At 39.5% G+C, this 19,386-nt stretch overlaps 1 protein-coding gene across 1 annotated transcript in view; it reads left to right on the top strand.

Annotated features, from left to right (window-relative positions):
* The window catches only part of Cdkl5 (cyclin-dependent kinase-like 5), a 210,374-nt gene that overhangs the window by 103,030 nt on the left and 87,958 nt on the right, over positions 1-19,386 (top strand). The window contains exon 4 of the mRNA NM_001024624.2: positions 15,084-15,129. Coding sequence (NP_001019795.1) covers positions 15,084-15,129 — 46 coding nt within the window. The remainder of the gene's footprint in view (positions 1-15,083; positions 15,130-19,386) is intronic.

The raw sequence follows: 19,386 nt of genomic DNA, 5'->3' as shown, positions 1-19,386 counted from the left end.
TTAATGCCATCTTTATTTTTAATTATTTGATCAATACAAGTGGAACTTTCATTTTTATCATTACATCCTTATTGTTATAAAATAAGGGTGCAATGAAATAGTCACACAATTTGCACAATAACTGCAGTGCAGGCAGAGACGGTTAATATCACTTAACTGAAGTACATCCCAACAGCCATCACTACTGCATAATCTCTGAAATTTTCATGTACAAGGCCTCTTGAGGACATCTGTAGATATGTGTATAAAGGTGTGGACAGTATACAAATTGAATATTTCATTTTACACAATCTTTTACTAAAGAGCTAGACTATTTTGAAAGGATGTTTGTTTCTCCACATCACCATCCTTCTTTTCTCAGAAGATCTTATGTCACACTGAACTCAAGCTATCGTCCTTCCTCTTCAGCCTCCTGACTAGCTGGGATTCCAGGCTACCACACCTAGCTTGTCTCTCCCCTTTCTATTTAAAGAGATGCTCTTTGCTGTATGAAAGGAATTAGGGAAACTTGTTTGGGCATCTTATTTTTTATCTTGATAACTGGATTTCAGTTTTTGAACATTTTATTAATTACCTTCCCTGCACAGCCATAATTTAGTAAATTTGTATTAATCTATAACTATGAGATAAATTCATTTTAAAAGTGGTTTTTAAATGATACTAGAGATTGGACCTAGAGCCTTGTGTATGCTGGGAAAGCATGGGCTGCATCTCTCTCTAACCTTAAATCTACTTTCCTGAGGTATAATATATAGATACAAAAGTGTAAACGTGGCCTACAACACACTCTAGGTATAGAGGGCTATAGGTGTGTCTCAGTGGTAGAACACTTGCCAAGCTTGTGAGTGACCCCAAGTCTTATCTCTAGCCCATGAAACCAACAAAAGGCATGCCTATTTCCTTGCACACAACAAAATGAGCCCATTTTCAGTGCATTGTTTCCCTATAGACATTTCTCCTTGCATCATCTTTCGACATTGTCAGCCAGTGTCTGATCTCGTTGAACACTGTCACATACTAATGCTCACAGTAGCTTACTTTGTTGTGTGGGTTTGTGTTCATCTTTCAATTAGGCAGTCCAAGATTTTTATGTCTTCCATTCTGATATTCTTAGCACCAAAATATCAACCTTCAGCTTTCTCAGAAACTTTGATTTTTATTGTAGAAATAAAAATAGTTCAACTCCATTCTAAGTACTCTGAGATGCCCACTGCCCTAAGAACTTAGAAAGGCCATACTGTACAAGCTCCATAGCTGTTAGCCGGCTAGCAAACTTATGACTGTTCCTATACTGAGAGCATCGCAGATGTCACAAGTGTGTGATAGCAGTAGTTAGAGCTTTATCATTTTCACTGGACTAAAGCATATTGCACAACTTTGCCACAGACTAGAACACAGGTGACTGTGGAAGAAAACCTTTTATTTTTAATTAATTAATTAATTAATTAATTTTCCACTCCATATTCCATTCCTGCTCCTTCCTTTTTTCCAATTTTTATTAGATATTTTCTTCATTTACATTTCAAATGTTATCCTAAAAGTCCCCTATACCCTCCCCCCCGCCCTGCTCCCCAACCCACCCACTCTCAGTTCTTGGCCCTGGCATTCCCCTGTACTGGGGCATATGATCTTCGCAAGACCAAGGGCCCCTCCTCCCATTGATGGCCGAATAGGCCATTTTCTGCTACATATGCAACTAGAGACACAGTTCTGTGGGGTACTGATTAGCTCATATTGTTGATCCTCCTATAGGGTTGCAGACCCCTTCAGCTCCTTGGGTACTTTCTCTAGCTCCTTCATTAGGGGCCCTGTGTTCAATCCAATAGATGACTATGAATATCCACTTCTATATTTGTCAGGCACTGGCATAGCCTCACAAGAGACTATATATATATCAGGTTCCTGTCTGCAAAATCTTGCTGGTGTATGCAATAGTGTCTGGGTTTGGTGGTTGTATATGGGATGGATTTCCGGGTCCCCACCCCTTCTATCCACCCTCCTACTGTTCCACATCCCACACCTCCTCCCAACCCCACCCCATCTCCATGTGGATGTCCCCACCCCTGACCCCACCTGACCTCTAAACTCCCTGGAGCCTCCAGGCTCTTGAGGGTTTGGTGCACCATCTCTGAATGAACACAGACCCGGAAGTCCTCTACTGTATGTGTGCTGGGGGCCTCATATCAGCTGGTGTATGCTGCCTTTTTGGTGGTCCAGTGTTTGAGATATCTCGGGGGTCTGGGGCATGATGATACACACCCTTGATCCCAGTACTCTGGAGGCAGAGGTTGGCAGATCTATGTGAGTTCCAGAACAGCCTGTTCTACATACAGAGTAAATTCCAGGACAGCAATAGGCTATCTACATGGTAAAACCATGTCCTTAAAAATATTGTAAGCTGGGCAGTGGTGGCACACGCCTTTAATCCCAGCACTTGGGAGGCAGAGGCAGGTGGATTTCTGAGTTTGAAGCCAGCCTGGTCTACAAAGTGAGTTCCAGGACATCCAGGGCTATACAGAGAAACCCTGTCTTGAAAAACCAAAATAAAAAACAAAAAAATAGTGTGTGTGCAGGTGTGTGTGTGTGTGTGTGTGTGTGTGTGTGTGTGTGTGTGTGTGTGCACGTGTATATGAGGGTGAGAAGGGCCACTTTGTGAAGTTGGTTTTCTATTTTCACCTTTTCTTGCATACTGAGGATTGAACTCCAGTCACTAGGCTTGTGTAGCAAGCGTGTTTACTCAGCCAGCTCACTGGCCCAAAAGCAAACCATGTGATTGTTTCAGGGAGAGAAGCACAAGATACACACACACACAAAACCTAGCACATTCAGTCATTTCACAGCCTTGTTATGAAAGCAATATTAACAGAGGAAAACAACCTCAGTTTCACAGTGCATTTGGAAGACCTTCCGGGGGTCAGGGCAGTCAAGTAGCAAAGCAGGCGTTTACTGAGGCAGTATCATTTTTTTCTGCACTTTAAGAGCTAATTTAAATTCCTGGTGAGGGCCAGGGCCAGAGATGAGGGATCTTATGTCTCTTTGAATTGTCATTTTTGTAAATATTCTAAAGGCCAGAAGAACAAATCTGTTCAACTGTGTTTCCTAGGGAATACTGTGTCCTTTTTTTTTTCTTTTTCTCTTTCTTTCTTTTTTTTTTTTAAGATGTATTTATTGTCTTAGTCAGGGTTTCTGTTGCTGCAACAAAACACCTTGATCAAAAAGCAAGTTGGGGAGGAACGGGTTTATTTGGCTTACACTTCCATATTGCTGTTCATCATTGAAGAAAGTCAGGACAGGATAGGGACTCAAACAGAACAGGAATCTGGAAGCAGGAGCTGATGCAGAGGCCATGGAAGGATAGAACCCAGGACCAGCAGCCCAGGTATGGCACTACCTACCATGGACTGGTCCCTCCCTCAGTGATCACTAATTGAGAAAATGCCTCACAACTGGATCTCATGGAGACATTTCTTCAACAGAAGCTCCTTCCTCTATGATGACTCTAGCTTGTTTCAAAACCAGCCAGTACAATTGACCCCTTGTCAACTTGACTCAAAACAGTCTTTTCTTATTCATCCCAAATGTCTCACAGTAAAAGCATAAATAACTTTAAAAGTCTCACAGTCTTTCCAAATTCAAACATGTTAAAATTTCAGTCCCTTTCTTTTTCCTATTAATGTAGTCATTCACTTCGCATCCTGGTTACAGCCCCCCTATTCTACTAGTCCCACCTCACAGATCCTTCCCCCATTATCCCCTCCCCTTCTTCTTAGAGAAGGGGAAGCCCCACCCTCTTGGGTACCACCCCATCCTAGGACATCAAATTGCATCTGAACTAAGCACATTCTCTCCATCTGAGGTCTTATCAAGCATTCCAGCTAGGGGAAGGGGATCCAATGGCAGACATCAGAGTCATGAAACAGCCCCTGCTCCTATTGTTAGGGAACCCACAGGAGTACCAAGCTGCATATCTGCTTCACATGTGCAGGAAGCCTACATCCAGTCCTTACATGCTCTTTGGTTGGTGGTTCAGTCTCTGAGAGCCCCCTTGGGCCCAGGTTAGTTGACTCTGTAGGTCTTGTGATGCCCTTGACCCCTCCAGCTGGCTCAATCCTATCCTCCACTCTTCCACACAGCTCCCTGAGCTCAACCTGATGTTGGCTATGGGTGTCTGCATCTGTTTTGGTCAGCTTCTGGGTGGAGCCTCTCAAAGAATAGTTATGCTAGGCTCCTGTCTGCATGCAAAGCAGTGTATCATTAATAGTGTCAGGAATTGTCTTTCTCACATGGGATGGGTCTCAAGTTGGGCCAGTCATTGGATGGCTATTCCCTCAAACTCTGCTCCATCTTGATCCTTATACATCTTATAGGCAGGACAGATTTGGGGTTGAAGGTTTTGTAGGTGGTTTGATGTCCCTCCTTCCCTCCACTGGAAGTCCTGCCTGGTTACAGGAGGTGGCCACTTCAGTCTACACACACACACACACACACACACGCACACACACACACACCTACTAGTAGTGTCAGCTAGGGCTAGCTTATTGACTCCCAGGGGCCTCCCCTCTCCTGGGACTCTGGCTAGTCTCAGAGATGCCCGACACAGATTTCTGTTCTCCCTCCTGCCTTCTGTCCTCACACCTGATTCCTCCCCTCTCTATCCCCAGTTCTCTCCCTCCATTCACCTCCAATGTATTTTATTTCCCCTTCTGAGTGACAGTCACAAATCCTCTGGTGACCCCCTCCTAATTGTGTAGTTTCTTTGGATCTGTGGATTATAACATGGTTTTCCAGTACTTTACGGCTAATGTCTACTTATAAGTGAGTGCATGTCCTTTTGTGTCTGGGTTACCTCACTAAGGATGATATTTTCACTATCCATCCATTTAAAATAGCCAATTTCTTTTAAAGGCCCACATCTTTCAATTGTGGGCTCCAGTAAAATAAAAAATAAACCAACTACTTACTTTAAAAGGGAGAATCAGGGCACAGTCACAAGCAAATCAAATCAAAACCAAACTCCAATTATGCAATGTCTGAGATCTAGTCACGATCTCTGGACTTCTCCAAGGGGCTTGGATCACTTTTCCAGCTCTGCCCTCCGCAGCAAACACAGCTTGTCTTCTAGCCTCCAGCTGGCTCCATTGTTGCTGTTCTTGGCAGTCATCCCATGGTATTGGCATCTCCAAAACTTCTGGGGTCTCTTGCTATAATTGGGCTGCACTTTTACCAATACCCTCTCATGGGTTTTCTTCTTGATGCCTAGCCTTAACTTTTCTGCATGACTTCTTCAGTCCTGAATCTTCAATTCTCACTGAGGCTGCACCTTCACCAGTGGCATCTCCTGGCCTCTTACAGTGCCAAATCTCAGCTGCTCTGTGACCCCATCATGCCTTCAAAACCAGTACTACTTGGGTAATTCTTACACATTACCAAGTCTGGGTGCTAATAGGAGGTAGAGCCATGGCAGCCACTGGAACACAATTTTTCTGTGCTCTCAGGAAACTCTTCCCAGATTTCACTACAATGATGTTGTTCTCCCTCTTAATCACTGCTAAATTCTCAGCTCCAGCTGCCCCGACTATCCCAGCAACACAAAGGTTTCGTGCTAGTAGTTCTGGTATCTTGTTAATCACAGCTGATTCTTTAGCTGCAGCTAACCAGAACCACAGAATCTTAATTCAAAATAGCAAACAACCCTGATAGCGTCTTTAAACTTCCCTCTGAAACTCTTCACACCAGGTCTCTCCATCTTCTGCACTGCTCTCAACTTTCTCATCTTCCAAACTTCTAAAGAATATCCCACTTAGCTGTTAACATTCAGTGGTTTTTCTAGCCCAAAGTTCCAAGGTCCTTCTACAATCTTTCCAAAAATATGGCCAAGTCAGTCACAGCAATACCCAACCATGCTGATAACCAACTTCTGTCTTAGTTTGGGTTTTATTGCTGTGAAGAGACGCCATGACTAAGGCAACTTTTATAAAGGAAAATAGTTTATTAGGGTTGGCTTACAGTTTCAAAGGTTTTAGTCCATTATTGTCATCATGGGACAGATGGTAGAGTGCAGGCAGACATGGTGCTGGAGAAAGGGCTTAGAGTTCTACATCTTGATCCACAGGCATCAGGGTAAGATTGCCACACCTAGCTCAAGCCCACCTCTACACACCTCTTCCAACAAGACCATACATACTGCAAGAAGGTAACACCTCTTAATAGTCCCAACCCCTATGTTCCAAGCATCCAAATACATGAGTCTATCTATGGGTGTATGTGGGGGAGGTCATTCCTATTTAAGCCACAACATTATGTAACAGTACTCTGTTGTGGGCCACCATGTGGTTACTGGGAATTGAACTCAGAACCTCTGGAAGAGCAATCAAATGCTCATAACACTAAACTATCTCTCCACCCCCTAGGAATACTGTGTCTTAAAAAATAAAACAAAGAAAGCCAGAAATGGTAGAAAATGTATTCAGTATTTTCAAGGCCTTGGGCTTGATGCTCAGCACCAAGAAAAAAAAAAAGAAATGAAAAAACAACCTGGAATAAAAACAAGTTTAGTGTTCTTGCTTGGTTGATTTGCTTTTCCTGGTGTGCCAAGACATGGGTAGCTCTTTTTCTTCTTATTTTTTTAAATTACTGCAGGAAAGTAGAGGGTTTTTTTTTGTTTGTTTTGTTTTTTGTTGTTGTTGTTACTGTTAAACTAGTAATTGAAGCCCAATGAGAAAGATGGCATGGGTTTTCAATAGACTTGGTACAGATAAGCATTTGCAATCCTTCACCGTTTGCTTGTTTTGCTGAATGTCTGTGTAGAGTGGTCAGAGCTTGATGGTGCACTGTAACCCTGGTGAGCATTTCATATGGGTTATAACTTTCCAGAGGCTATGAACCATGCATGGGAAGCTGAGTTGGGTGGGGGCAAGATGAATAGCCCTGCAGTGGGAGGTTGAGTCTAAAAAGTGGCTGCAGCTTGACAAACGCATGAGACCTGGAGAGAGGAAGAGAGTAAAGTGTTGTCCTGTGTTCTGATCACCCAGTGGTCTTGCCAACCACCTGGGGTGGGGCTGTGATATAGTTTTTAAGTCAGTGGAGTTTGGGGACTATTTTAGGGGGTCATTACATTGGATTTCTAGTTCCAAAGAGGATCCTGTTGGTTGGGGGCAAACATGCTAGAGTAGGGGTGCTAAAGACTTGACCCGTGATGGGAGCATTCATATATATTTGGAAAAACTCAGATGATATGAGCCTCTGTCACTTGATGATAAACTAGATATATTTGGAGGTGCAGATGTAGGAGATTGGAAGAGGAATCCTAAATTTCTGGCTACCATTCACTGAGATTGAGAATTGGGAACAGGCCCAGGTTTAGTAGAGGAACATTGAGAATGATTAGGCATTCTGTCTGAATAAATTATACTTTTATACTCCCATTTTATGTCTCAACTAAATATTCACAGAGGGCAGATTTGCCTTACTGAGAGAAGAAGGTATTCTATGTTTTATGGAACTAAAGAAAAAATAAGAATTTGTTACATAGGATTTATCACTGACTTGGCTTGAAGACTGCTTTCTCCATAGGAAGTGCCACTTTAAAATGCCATTCCTTGGCTAGAGATGTGCTTCAGTTGGTAGAGTACTTGCTTAGCATGCACAAAGCTCAAGGTTCCATCACTTGTACCACATTTAACAAAAGAACTTGAGTGTGGGGATGTGGAGATGGTATAGTTGGTAAGTTGATACTTGCCATATAGTCATAAAAACCCGAGTTTGGATCCTTAGCACCTACATAAAAGTGAAAGACTTAATGGCTGTGCCCATAACCTCAGCACTGAGGGTAGGTTTTGGGAAGCAGAGACAGTTGTATCCCTGAAGCATATTGGCCAATCAGCCTAGCCAAATTGATGAGTTTGAAGTTCTATAACAGACCCTGTGTAAAAAGGTGAGGGCTAGAAAGATGGCTATGCAGGTAAGAACACTTGCTATGCAGAGGACAGTTCCATTACTAGCACTCACATGGTAGCTTACAACTGTGTATGACTTCATTTCCGGGGGATCTGGTGCCTTCTTGTGTTGTCTACAGGCACTGCACACATGTAGTCTACTTACATGCATGTAGGCAAAACACTCACAATTATTTTTTTAAAGGTAGAATATTATTGAGGTAAGACACCCATTATCCAATTCTGATGTCAGTTTTCACCCTTGCACACCAACAAGCACACATATATATACCCGCAGGAGCATATACATATAACACGTGCCCTCAAAACACTGCCCTAAACTTCAGGGTAATGGTACCTATCAATGATCCTTGCACCTTGAGGATAGAGGCAGGAAGATCAAAGGTACAAAGTCATCCTCAGCTACATAGTATGTTTGAGGGCAGCCTACACTATGTGAGACAGCCTGCAGGGGTCACAAAGCAAAGCAAAGCAAAGCAAACAAAAAACCCAAGAAGAAACAGAAAACATTCTTCATATCTATTTTGGCTACATGCGGTTAATAAAGTATTAATGTTTTCATAAAACTACTCATTTTAAAGTCTGAACATGAAGTAGTAAATACGAAGAAGTTGTCTTATTATTCCTTACTAAATATTAAGGTTTTCCTGAAATTACGCTTAGATAAAAGTAAATTGAAACTAAGTGCAGTTCTGAGTTGCACTGAATACCAGTGCTTGCTGTGTTACTATCCCAACAGCATGAGTCTTAATAGCAGTTCTCTTGGCTTTTGCTGTAGATGATGGTCCTTAGCTAAATTGATTCGGCCAAATGGGAAGTGTTACTGAATTGTTAACAGAAAAGTAAATAATATGTTTTAATAGATTTTAATATATGTGTGTGTTTCCATAATGTGTATCTGTGTTCTTGAGTAGTATGTATGCTCCAAGTTTGTGTATGTGCACCACATGTCTGCAGTGCCCATGGAGACCAGAAGGCAGCTGTGAGTCCCCTGGAACTAGTGTTATAGGTCATTGGGAGCCACCTATGTGGATGGATGCTGGGAGCCAAGCTCCCATCCTCTGGAAGAGTTCTCACCCACTGTGGCCTCTCTCCAGCTTCCCTTTTGATATATTTTGTCATATAAAATTTTACTGGAGTCATTGTAAAAATAACCATTATTTTGTTAAAATGAGTGTAGATATTTTAATGCCACAAGTAATAGTTTTAATACTTTTTTGAGACTTGATCTTTTAACTTTTCCATTTGCAATTAAAATTTCACTGAGTCCTATCCCTTATCAGGCAACTATTGACTGCCTGGAGGAGAAGGAGCTAGACAAGATATGGTTTGCTGCTAAGTATGAAAGGAGTATACATTTTTTTCTGTATATTTGCATGACTAAACTGTTTTGAGTTCCTGTGGTATATCATACAACATCTGTGGTATTTTTCAACTTCTGTCATGCATTTTCAACTTACTATCATACAGTGTTAAACAGCATCTCATAGATAGGCTTCAGTGTACAGGAGCCAGCTTCATTGACTCCCTCATGTCAAACACAGCAGCAGAAACCTTTAGCCATGGCAGAGACCCAGCAGGCATTTGTTAATTGACAGATTGAGATGTCTTCCTTCCTGCCTACACTCGATTGTTCCCTTTCTGATTTGGTATCACATATTTAAATTTAGACATAACTAGCTTTTAATATAGACAAACTATGGTAGTTTTCAAGTAATCCAATGTAGGTCACATACTCTAACATTTATCATTGTATATAATGGATAATAGTTTGTATTTCCAAGGAAAAAGCATTACATATGTATCCTACCTGCTGTGAAATATATCTCATGCTTCAGTTTGCTTTCATTTTATAGTTTTACTCATAATGTAAAAAGTAATTTCAGTCTAAGTTATTTTTGAAGGTGTTTATAAAAATAAGAGTAATGATAGAAATAAGTAAATATTTATCTATTTATTTTAATAAAAACATTCTTTAATATTGATAATAGCATCTATGACTAGAAATACCTGATGGTGCTAAGATACATTTCAGAAAATCGAGGAATAGAAATAGTGATCCTGGCTGGGCGTGGTGGCGCACGCCTATAATCCCAGCACTTGGGAGGCAGAGGCAGGTGAATTTCTTGAGTTCAAGGCCAGCCTTGTCTACAGAGTGAGTTCCAGGACAGCCAGGGCTACACAGAGAAACCCTGTCTCGAAAAACCAAAAAAACAAAACAACAAAAAACAAAGAAATAGTGATCCTTCCTTGGTAGGTGGTAAGTGTACTCTGTGTGTGATTGTGGGGGAGAAGTGCCCACACACACACTCACACACACACACACACACACACACACACACACACACGCATACCTATCTATGCGTACATGTTAGAACTTATCTTTTCTTACAATGCATATTCATTTATTGCTTGCAAAAGCCATATTACACTACAATGCTTGAGAAATGACACCCAGAATCAATTTGGGTTTGAAATCTCAGTTCTACTATCACTTAGCTATGGTTTTGTGGTGCTTTTAGCTTCTACTTTTGTACCTGGAAACTCAGCATCCTTATCTCTGCTTTAGGTTAACACATATAATAATGGATTTCTGTATGACCTCTTCAAACCTATGTTGTATTATTTTTTCTATTTTTTTCATTATCTTCAGCATCCTCATCTCTAAAGTGTACATGACAAGATCCTTAGTGTAGTGATTTGAGGATTGCCTGAAATAATTTGTGGGAAATACTTAGTATGAGACTTGTCATAAAAATTATTTTTAAAATGGTAATCTAAAATAAAGTTTATATAAATAAAGCCTTGTATAATTTGAGAAGTGAAAGCAGGATGATTAGAAGTTCAAGGCTAGCTTTAGCTACATGAGATTCAACCTTAAAAATGAAAACAAAGTAAGTTTGCCTTTTTGAATCCCATACTGGCCAATAAAGTTTGTCTGTGATTAAAATTTTGTTTCGACTGAGGGGGCATGGGGATGTGTGAACACTGACTGTTGGAGATCTTTGCATATAAAATGTGGAATGACTTAAAATACTTTGGTTATCAAGATGTAGCCCTTATGTAGATGAAGAAAAGCATTTCTCAAAACAAGAGGGGGTTTCCTCCGAGAATAATTAGAAAATGAATTATTGAGTATAATTTTTGAAATAGCTTAGTCTGTGACTAGAAGACTACGATAGAAACAGTGCTTTCTTTTTCCTGTTGTTTCCTGCTACATGCTGTATATTTTAACATAGAAAGCAAAATGACTTAGGGGCTTTCAACACTGAGCAATAGGAGTGAATCTGTAGTCCCTGTCCAGTATGGTTAGAGGCTTGTTTGTTTGTAATGGAGTTGAGAACTTGTCGTAAGAATAACTATAAGCCTTCCAGATCTTCTACTGTTAGGTACTACTCATAACACATTTTTCAGTTGTCTTCTCCCACCACCTCCCCTTTTTCTTTTTTGAGACAGTGCCTCATATGAACCAGATTGGTCTCCAAACTCTCACCTCCTGCCTCTATGTTCTAAATGCTGAAATTACAAGCCTATAGCACCATAGCCTGCTTAATCTTTTTTCCTTTCACTGAAAAAGAAAATAAAACCTTATTCTAGGAAATGTTGAATGCTTCAATATAGAGATGGTAAAATCCAGAAAGCTTTATCTAAAAATTATTTCATCCTCCTTTTGTGTATTCTGAAGTAATCTTGAATCCAATTTGGAGGTAAAAGGAAGGATGAGGTAGACTGAAGGATGAGATCTGTAATGACCATTAATGAATTGTGGAGATATTTTATCTCATTCTTATTTTGCTGGTTAAAATGTCTTCTTTGGACAGCCTCATTTCAAAAATAAAGCAGGACACTGAGACAAGACAGGATGATGTCTATCTTGCTAACTGCAGCTAGTGACATTCTGTTGCAGACATTGTGGGGGCAATGGCATGCTTTGGGGAATAAACTGAATTTAAAGCCCAGGTTCTTTAGTTATTTTCATGTAGTTTCTTCTTTGCCCACACCTATATTATGAGTAGCATCCCAGGATAGTGGTAAAACTAGTAATAGTGTTTGGCATGTCACCTCCTGCCTCTCTATTAAGTACCTATGAAGACATTTAAACAGAAAAGCAGAAACTCTTAATAGTTCTGTGAATGTAAAAGAAATTCAAACACTGGTGACAAACTCTAGGGAGAATTTCATTAGCAAGAGAAGATTAAAAAGCACCCTTGAATGCCATGTTATTTATTACACTTTCTGAAACCAGCTGAGGCAAAAATAGGCAAAGGGGGCTGGGAAAGACTTGCACCCATGTGTAAAGTGGCCGGCAGGCAGGCAGTCATCTCACCAAGGAGCTTGGGTTCTTGCTTTCCTACGAGCCCACTTAGCATCCATATTTCCAGATCATTTCAGATATAAAGTAAGGCAAGAAATAGTGAAGGCTTGGAAGAGACAGTATCCACAGAGAATTGTGGCTGCCACCAATACCAAGGTAATGTGTTCTACAGCCAGTACAGCCAAGTACTCATTTGGCTTCTTGTATAGAGAACCCTTCCCACATAGTCCAAGGTCAAACTAGCCAAGTCCAGTGAGGACAAGGATGTTCAATTGAAAGCAGGCTCTGAGAACTCAATCTTTATTTGAACTTCATGTGGCCGAAAAATCCATCTACCTAATTTGCTGCCAGGTTCCAATCTTGTTGAATTTCTTTCCATCTTGGTAATAAGTATACGTTTTATAAGGGCTGTGGGCAGAGGAGGACTACAAAGAGAGGAGTCCAGATAAAATGTTGCCTTGAGATTTCAAAGCAACAGCTTGTCTTGAAAATGACTTTTGTGTACCAAGAAAGTGAAGTCAAGACATCTATGCTATCTCCTGAAAGGAAACAGTAGAGATTTGCCCTGTATAGAGCGGAACAGACTGGACAACAAATTCAGGACTTTTCTTGAGATAGAGAAGGATGAAGAAATCTAAAATGGAACAAATGAACAGAATTGATAGCAGTGCTTTTGAGTAGTTCACTCATTGAATGGTCACTAAATATTAACTGCCTACCTGATACATTAGGGATTGGTGCTGTAATACTGAACAAAATAGATTAAGCAGTTATGGGAGACATACCAGGTTTACAGTGAATATTACTAGAAAATTTTGAGTAGATACAATATTTAAGGCTTTCAGAAAAAAACCCTCCTGAACATCAATAATTTTCATATTACTTTCAGAACACAAACATGGATTTTTTTCTACAATATAGGCATATGATTTCAATTTTTTCTTATATCAAGGAAAAGAAATGACCTAAGAGAATCTAGATGTAAAAATTAATAATAATAATAAGGTATCCACTTTGGAACAAAAACCAAATCAGACTTAGACATTTTTCTAAAAAACCAGAGACCATCATGGCAGATGGAACAGAGGAAAGAACTCTGTTTAGAGCCTTCTATGCTATCACTATAATTTCTGTTAGAAAGCAGCAGGCCTTTGTGGGATGATGTTGGAGGCACACATGTGTGGGTGATACCTGTGTGTGTGTGTGTGTGTGTGTGTGTGAGAGAGAGAGAGAGAGAGAGAGAGAGAGAGAGAGAGAGAGTGTGTGTGTGTGTGTGTGAGAGAGAGAGAGAGAGAGAGTGTGTGTGTGTGAGAGAGAGAGGGGGGAGGGGAAGGGAGGGGAGGAGAGGGAGGGAGGGAGGGGAGAGAGATCTGTCAGGTGCCATCCACCTTGTTTCTTTTAGACAGGGTCTCTCTTACTGGCATGGAGCTCATCAAGTAGGTTAGGCTAGTCAATGGGCCTCAGGAATATGCCTGTCTGTACCTCCCCAGAGCTGAGCTTACAAACTCATGCACAACACCTTCCTTTTTGACATGGATTCTGGGGATTGAGTTCAAGGACTCATGTTTGCATGACACAGCACTTTACCAACTTAGCTATTTCCTCAGCAAGAACAAGCCTAAATTAAAGACTTTAACTTTTTTTCTCTTGAAAAAAAAATAGCTACTATGTGAATTTCTTGCAAAGCATTTCATTCTTAATAAGAATATGGATTTCTTGTGTTGGTGATGTGAATGGTACTTCTCAGGGTTTTTTGTAAGCATACAGAAAATCTGTGAATGCAGGTTTTTCTTCCTCCAGATTGATCTAACCTCCCTCTTTCCCTCCCTCCTTCCTTTCCCTCTTTCTCTCTTTCTCTCTTTCCCTCTTTCTCTCTTTCCCTCTTTCTCTCTTTCCTGCTTTCTCCAATTTTTTGTTTTAGCCTCATACACGCTAAACATACTATCTACCACGATAGAAATAGAGGATCAACCCTCATAAATTGTTCTCTGACCTCTACACATACAGTGTGGCAAGCATGCTCAACCACACAATAAATAAACAAATGTAATTAGTGAAAAAAATTCTCTACTAATATATAGTTGAAAAATATTCTTTTAAGTAATGCCATTTGTTTTGGCACTGCTTGTGGACTAGATAGTATATACTGCTGAAGGAGCCTGGAAAGGGGTATACTTGGGTATGCCAGCTTAGTTGTGTGTATTAGGAACGTTCAGCACTTGTGGCCTTTGAACCATCTGTGCAACTACAGCATTAGCTCTGGGAATGAAGATGCTCTTGGAGTATGTTGATTGACAGACTATTTAAATAACCATCTATTACAAATGGAGCTTTAAGCAGTTTTTACCATCAGGTATAAATGTTACTTATATAATGGGAAGTGACATGCACAACCATATACATATATATGCATATAATATGTGTGTGTATGTATGTATATTAAAAAAACAAGGTATACAGTATTATGATTCCAAGTTGAGAAAAAATACTGAAGAAATATACCAAACTGGTAAGAGTTATATGAATATTTCTGGATGTCTTCTTTATTTTGTTTCTTTTGTGTCCTGTACTTTTGAAGACATTGATAGTGAAGAATTATGTTTCATACATAGCGTGCCAGTGTCTGTTCTTTGCCCCCTTGCTACCCTCTTTCTTAACCTTCCTTGGCAATGTCTCTAGGGCGGTAAGAGGATTCTGAAACAGAGTAGTGGGTGGATGGAGATGCTCTGTCTTAGCTCCTCTGCCCGCAGATAATTGTGATTCCCAGTTGGGACTAGAGAATGATTTTCCCTCTGCCTCTCTTTCCTTTTCAGGAAACACATGAAATTGTGGCAATCAAGAAATTCAAGGACAGCGAAGGTATATGTACATTTTTACTTCTGTACTTTTTTTTGTAAGTAAAATGTATTAGAGGTAGGTTTTAGTTGTTAGACCTCTAGCCCTGTGATTTTAAAATTATAACCTTGGGGAGGGAATGCAACTTGTTTATTATCATGCTAATTTACTTTTTAAAATATTTCCTATCTCATGCTATTAAAACATCTATTTTAATTTACAATCAAGGGTGGAATTTTTGCTCCAAAGGCCAGATAGAAGTTTTCTTAACTACATGTTTCCACATAGATGACAATGGAAGAGATGATTAAAAGCAAATGCATGTGTAGCTCCCATAAGTGTGAGTGCAGCATTTGGTCATGGAGTTCTCTAGCCCCTAGTCACAGCAAGGAATACAAGAAGTGGAAGGCAGGATGGAAAGGGGAATTTTTATATTTAGGACCATTTTTTTGGAGCAAATAAGATTTTCAATAACAGATACCATATTTGGTGTGGGGTGGGGGGTTTGGTCACACTTTTAGAGCATTAAAATTCTCTGCTGGGCAAGAAAGTTTCAAACAGCCTTAGCTGTTAACTCTTACCTAACCAAAGACAAAGAAAGACTGATAATGAAAGTCTACATGGCTTTTGAGATTTAGGCAGCAGTTCAGAGACCTCAGTAAAAAGACTTTCTAAATCCTAGCCCAGTTTCCATATCGACACTATACTATAATGAAGCAAGTCCTACAAATTCGTGTGTTAATGAGGTACTCAATCTTCTACTTTCACTGCTTTATGTCAAATCTTAAAAAAATTCTCCAGTGTGACATTGACTTGCAAGCTACCATATGAAAAATAGGTAAGAAGGTATCAGCATCAGCCTCTGGATCGAATGTGAAGCCTGAAGATACACAATGTAGCCTGGCTTCATTGGTGCACCTTTCCTAAGCACTTGAAGGCAGTAGCTTCTATATTTATGAACAGTCTCATCCCCCTAACCTCAGATATTTAGAAAGCATAAAATAACAGAAGGCTTGTAAACAAAAGGTTCCTAGGATAGCTTCCATAGCGTTTGATGTAACTAAACTATGAAGTAACTAAACTACTTATGTGGAACTCTTGCATATTACCTAGGGCCCTGAGCAGCCATTGTGAGGACAGTCACTGAGGACAGTCTAAAAGGAAGGCACTGGGAAATGCTTTATAGCTTATTCTGGGAGACAGTGTGCTTAAAACCATGCCTATGTGCCTTTGATCTAATGCAAGCAGTTACCCCTGGGTAACCTACTGTGAAACCATTGGAAATAGGCTCTTTGAACAGTGACTCTAGACTAATGACAGATGGTCCAGAGACAAATGGTGATCTAAAAGGAGTGATTGCAACAGGAAATCAAAGCAGCACTCTTGCATGTGTATAGAGACATCTGACTCTGTCTTCACCTTTAAGGTCACATTGGCAAGCTGCAAAGTAATAACGGCCAGCAGAGCTTCAAAAACTTTTTTTTGGCACAGGGTCTATGTAGACTAAGCTTGCTTAAAACCCTGTTATCTAGTCTTCTATGTCTTTACCCTGTTCCTCTGGCAAGGATACTCTTAATAGAAAGGATGGTTCATATCTGGTGATCAACTCTTTTACATTATGAATCATGTATAATAGTTTCATATAGACGAAGTTGTCTACTAAACTACTATGTAAACTATGATATATAAAATCTGTTTTATTAGCTGGGCGTGGTGGCACACGCCTTTAATCCCAGCACTTGGGAGGCAGAGGCAGGTGGGTTTTTGAGTTCAAGGCCAGCCTGGTCTACAGAGTAAGTTCCAGGACAGCCAGGGCGATACAGAGAAACCCTGTCTTGAAAAAAACAACAACAAAAAAATCTGTTTTATTATCTAAATTTCAACCAGTGTATTATAATAAAAAATAGGAGTATTCTAATATTGTTCTCATTGTCTAGTAACTCTCAAACATTCTCTTTATTAGTTGCCATAAAATTCATATTATAGTAGTGAATATTCTAAATCATACATGTCTAAATTTTTGTGAAAGTAAATGAAATGATTCTATAAAAGCGTTGATAAACTTAGGCTGAAATGAAAATTGTGCTTGGTCTGACTGACATTCGCATTAATGTCCCTAAATATTCTCTCAGTGATGATGTGCAGGGAGGGCATGAGAATATATACCACCTTTTGGTAGCTTTAAAAGATTATAATAACATCCTGCTATCCTGTTAACTTGATATAGATCCAAAAATTATGTGAAATATTTTATTTTCAATTTAAATAAAAGTGTATTTGCTTTTAAATAGAAATAAAATGTGATTTAAATTTGAATTATATTTTATGTAATTTTAAATCTAGATAAAATTGTATTTAATTTAAATAAAATACATTACTATTTTATTTAAAATATATTTTTAGGTAGACCACTTTTTAGTGCAAAATATCAAATATCTTTACTATCCCAGAATAACTGATTACTGTTTAAAAGACCCAAATTTTCATAGTAAATAAAAGGGTTGTTACTTTAACTGGAAAAATTAAAACTGAAATTCTGACAATAAGTTTATTTTTATAGTAAATACAAATTTCTATTATAATAGCAACTGTGTGGTAATTTAGTTTTTAGCACAATTGGGTATTATCTTTTAAGCAGGAGAGTTTTTACAGTAAAGTTTCATAATTAGCTCAATAAAAACATAGCAAAAGGCTTTGTCAGTTTTCTCTGTCTTCATATGTGTGTCTTCATGTTCTAGAATTAATGTATTTTGTATGTATGAGTATTTTGCTACAAGTGTGTATTGTACCATGTACAGGTCTGGTGCCTGTGGAGGTAAGGACGTTGGATCCCATTTGTGCTGAGAATCAAACTAGGATTCTTCAAGAACAAAAACTCAAACCTCGGAGCCATCTCTCCACTCTGTTCCACATTTTTAAGTTTTTTATTCCCTGGTTGTTAGTGGATAAAACTCTACCAGATCATTTATCAGTATCTTTGCCTATGCATTTCCCTGCAAGATTTTAATACTCTAGAGGAGTTCAGAAACTTCTGTTAGGAGAAAGTATATAGGCTGGGGATGTGGCTCAGTGGTAGTCTTTGCTTTAATTCCCAGCTGCCAGCCCCACCCCCAAACAAAAAGGCATGTTTAAGTGATAACAAATTTTTATCAAAGACGATTTCCTTTGTTGGTTTTTCTTTTATTATTTTAACAGCTTCCACTTTTGGCATATCATCATAAATCTGGCATCTCAGAATTCATAGCAACACTCTGAATGATGATATAAATTTCTCTATGTATACTTCCACAGAGAAAATTAAATATCAAATACCTAACAAGTTAGTGGTCTCTACTGAATTATTTCTGTTCATTATTTGGATCTTCTATGAATAAAAAATGACCACAGACTCCAAAGATACAGGGGATTCTTTGGTTAAAAGAAGTTTTGAGATTGTATATAGTAAATATTTTAGCCAAATTCTCTTTAACTTTCCTATAACTGTAGTCTTGAACATTAATATTTAATAATCAGATGGTCATGGTTTTTTGTTTGTTTGTTTGTTTTATTGGATATTTTATTTATTTACATTTCAAATGTTATTCCCTTTCCCGATCCCACTCCCCTGTTTCTATGAGGGTGTTGCCCCACCCACCCACCCACTCCCACCTCCCTGCCCTAGCATTCCCCTACACTGGGGCATTGAGCCTTCACTGAACCAAGGGCCTGTCCTCCCATTGAAGCCCAACAAGGCCATCCTCTGCTACATACAGGGCTGGAGCCATGGGTCCCTCCATGTGCACTCCTTGGCTGGTGGTTTAGACCCTGGGAGCTCTGATTGCTTGATATTGTTGTTCTTCCTATGGAGTTGCAAACCCCTTCAGCTCCTTCAGACCTTTCTCTAACTCCTCCATTGGGAACCCTGTGCTCAGTCCAGTGGTTGGTTGTGTATTAATAACAGATTATCATTATTAGTTACATTTGTTTGTTTATTGTATGTGTTGTTGTACAAGTGCCATATCCGGTATCTGGAGATGAGAGAACAGCTGTGGGCATCAGTTCTCTCCTTCCAGCTTGTGGGTTCTGGGGATCAAATTCAGGTTGCCAAATCTCAGAGGCAACCCCTTCACCTTCTGAGCCATCTTACTGGCCCCGGGTCATCATTCTTACATAAAGACATAAACCAAATTTATTGAAGAATCCAGGAGTGCCAATTTAAACTAGGTAGTTGTTTAATAGTAACAATGAAAAATACTGTCTATTAAACATTTATGTTAGGGAAACATGTAGTCAGAAATTTTT

The sequence above is a fragment of the Mus musculus genome, chromosome X (assembly GCF_000001635.26).
Source record: "Mus musculus strain C57BL/6J chromosome X, GRCm38.p6 C57BL/6J".
NCBI lineage: Eukaryota > Metazoa > Chordata > Mammalia > Rodentia > Muridae > Mus > Mus musculus.
The sequence above is the reverse complement of the archived record's forward strand: the minus strand, read 5'-3'. Positions and strand labels throughout refer to the sequence as shown.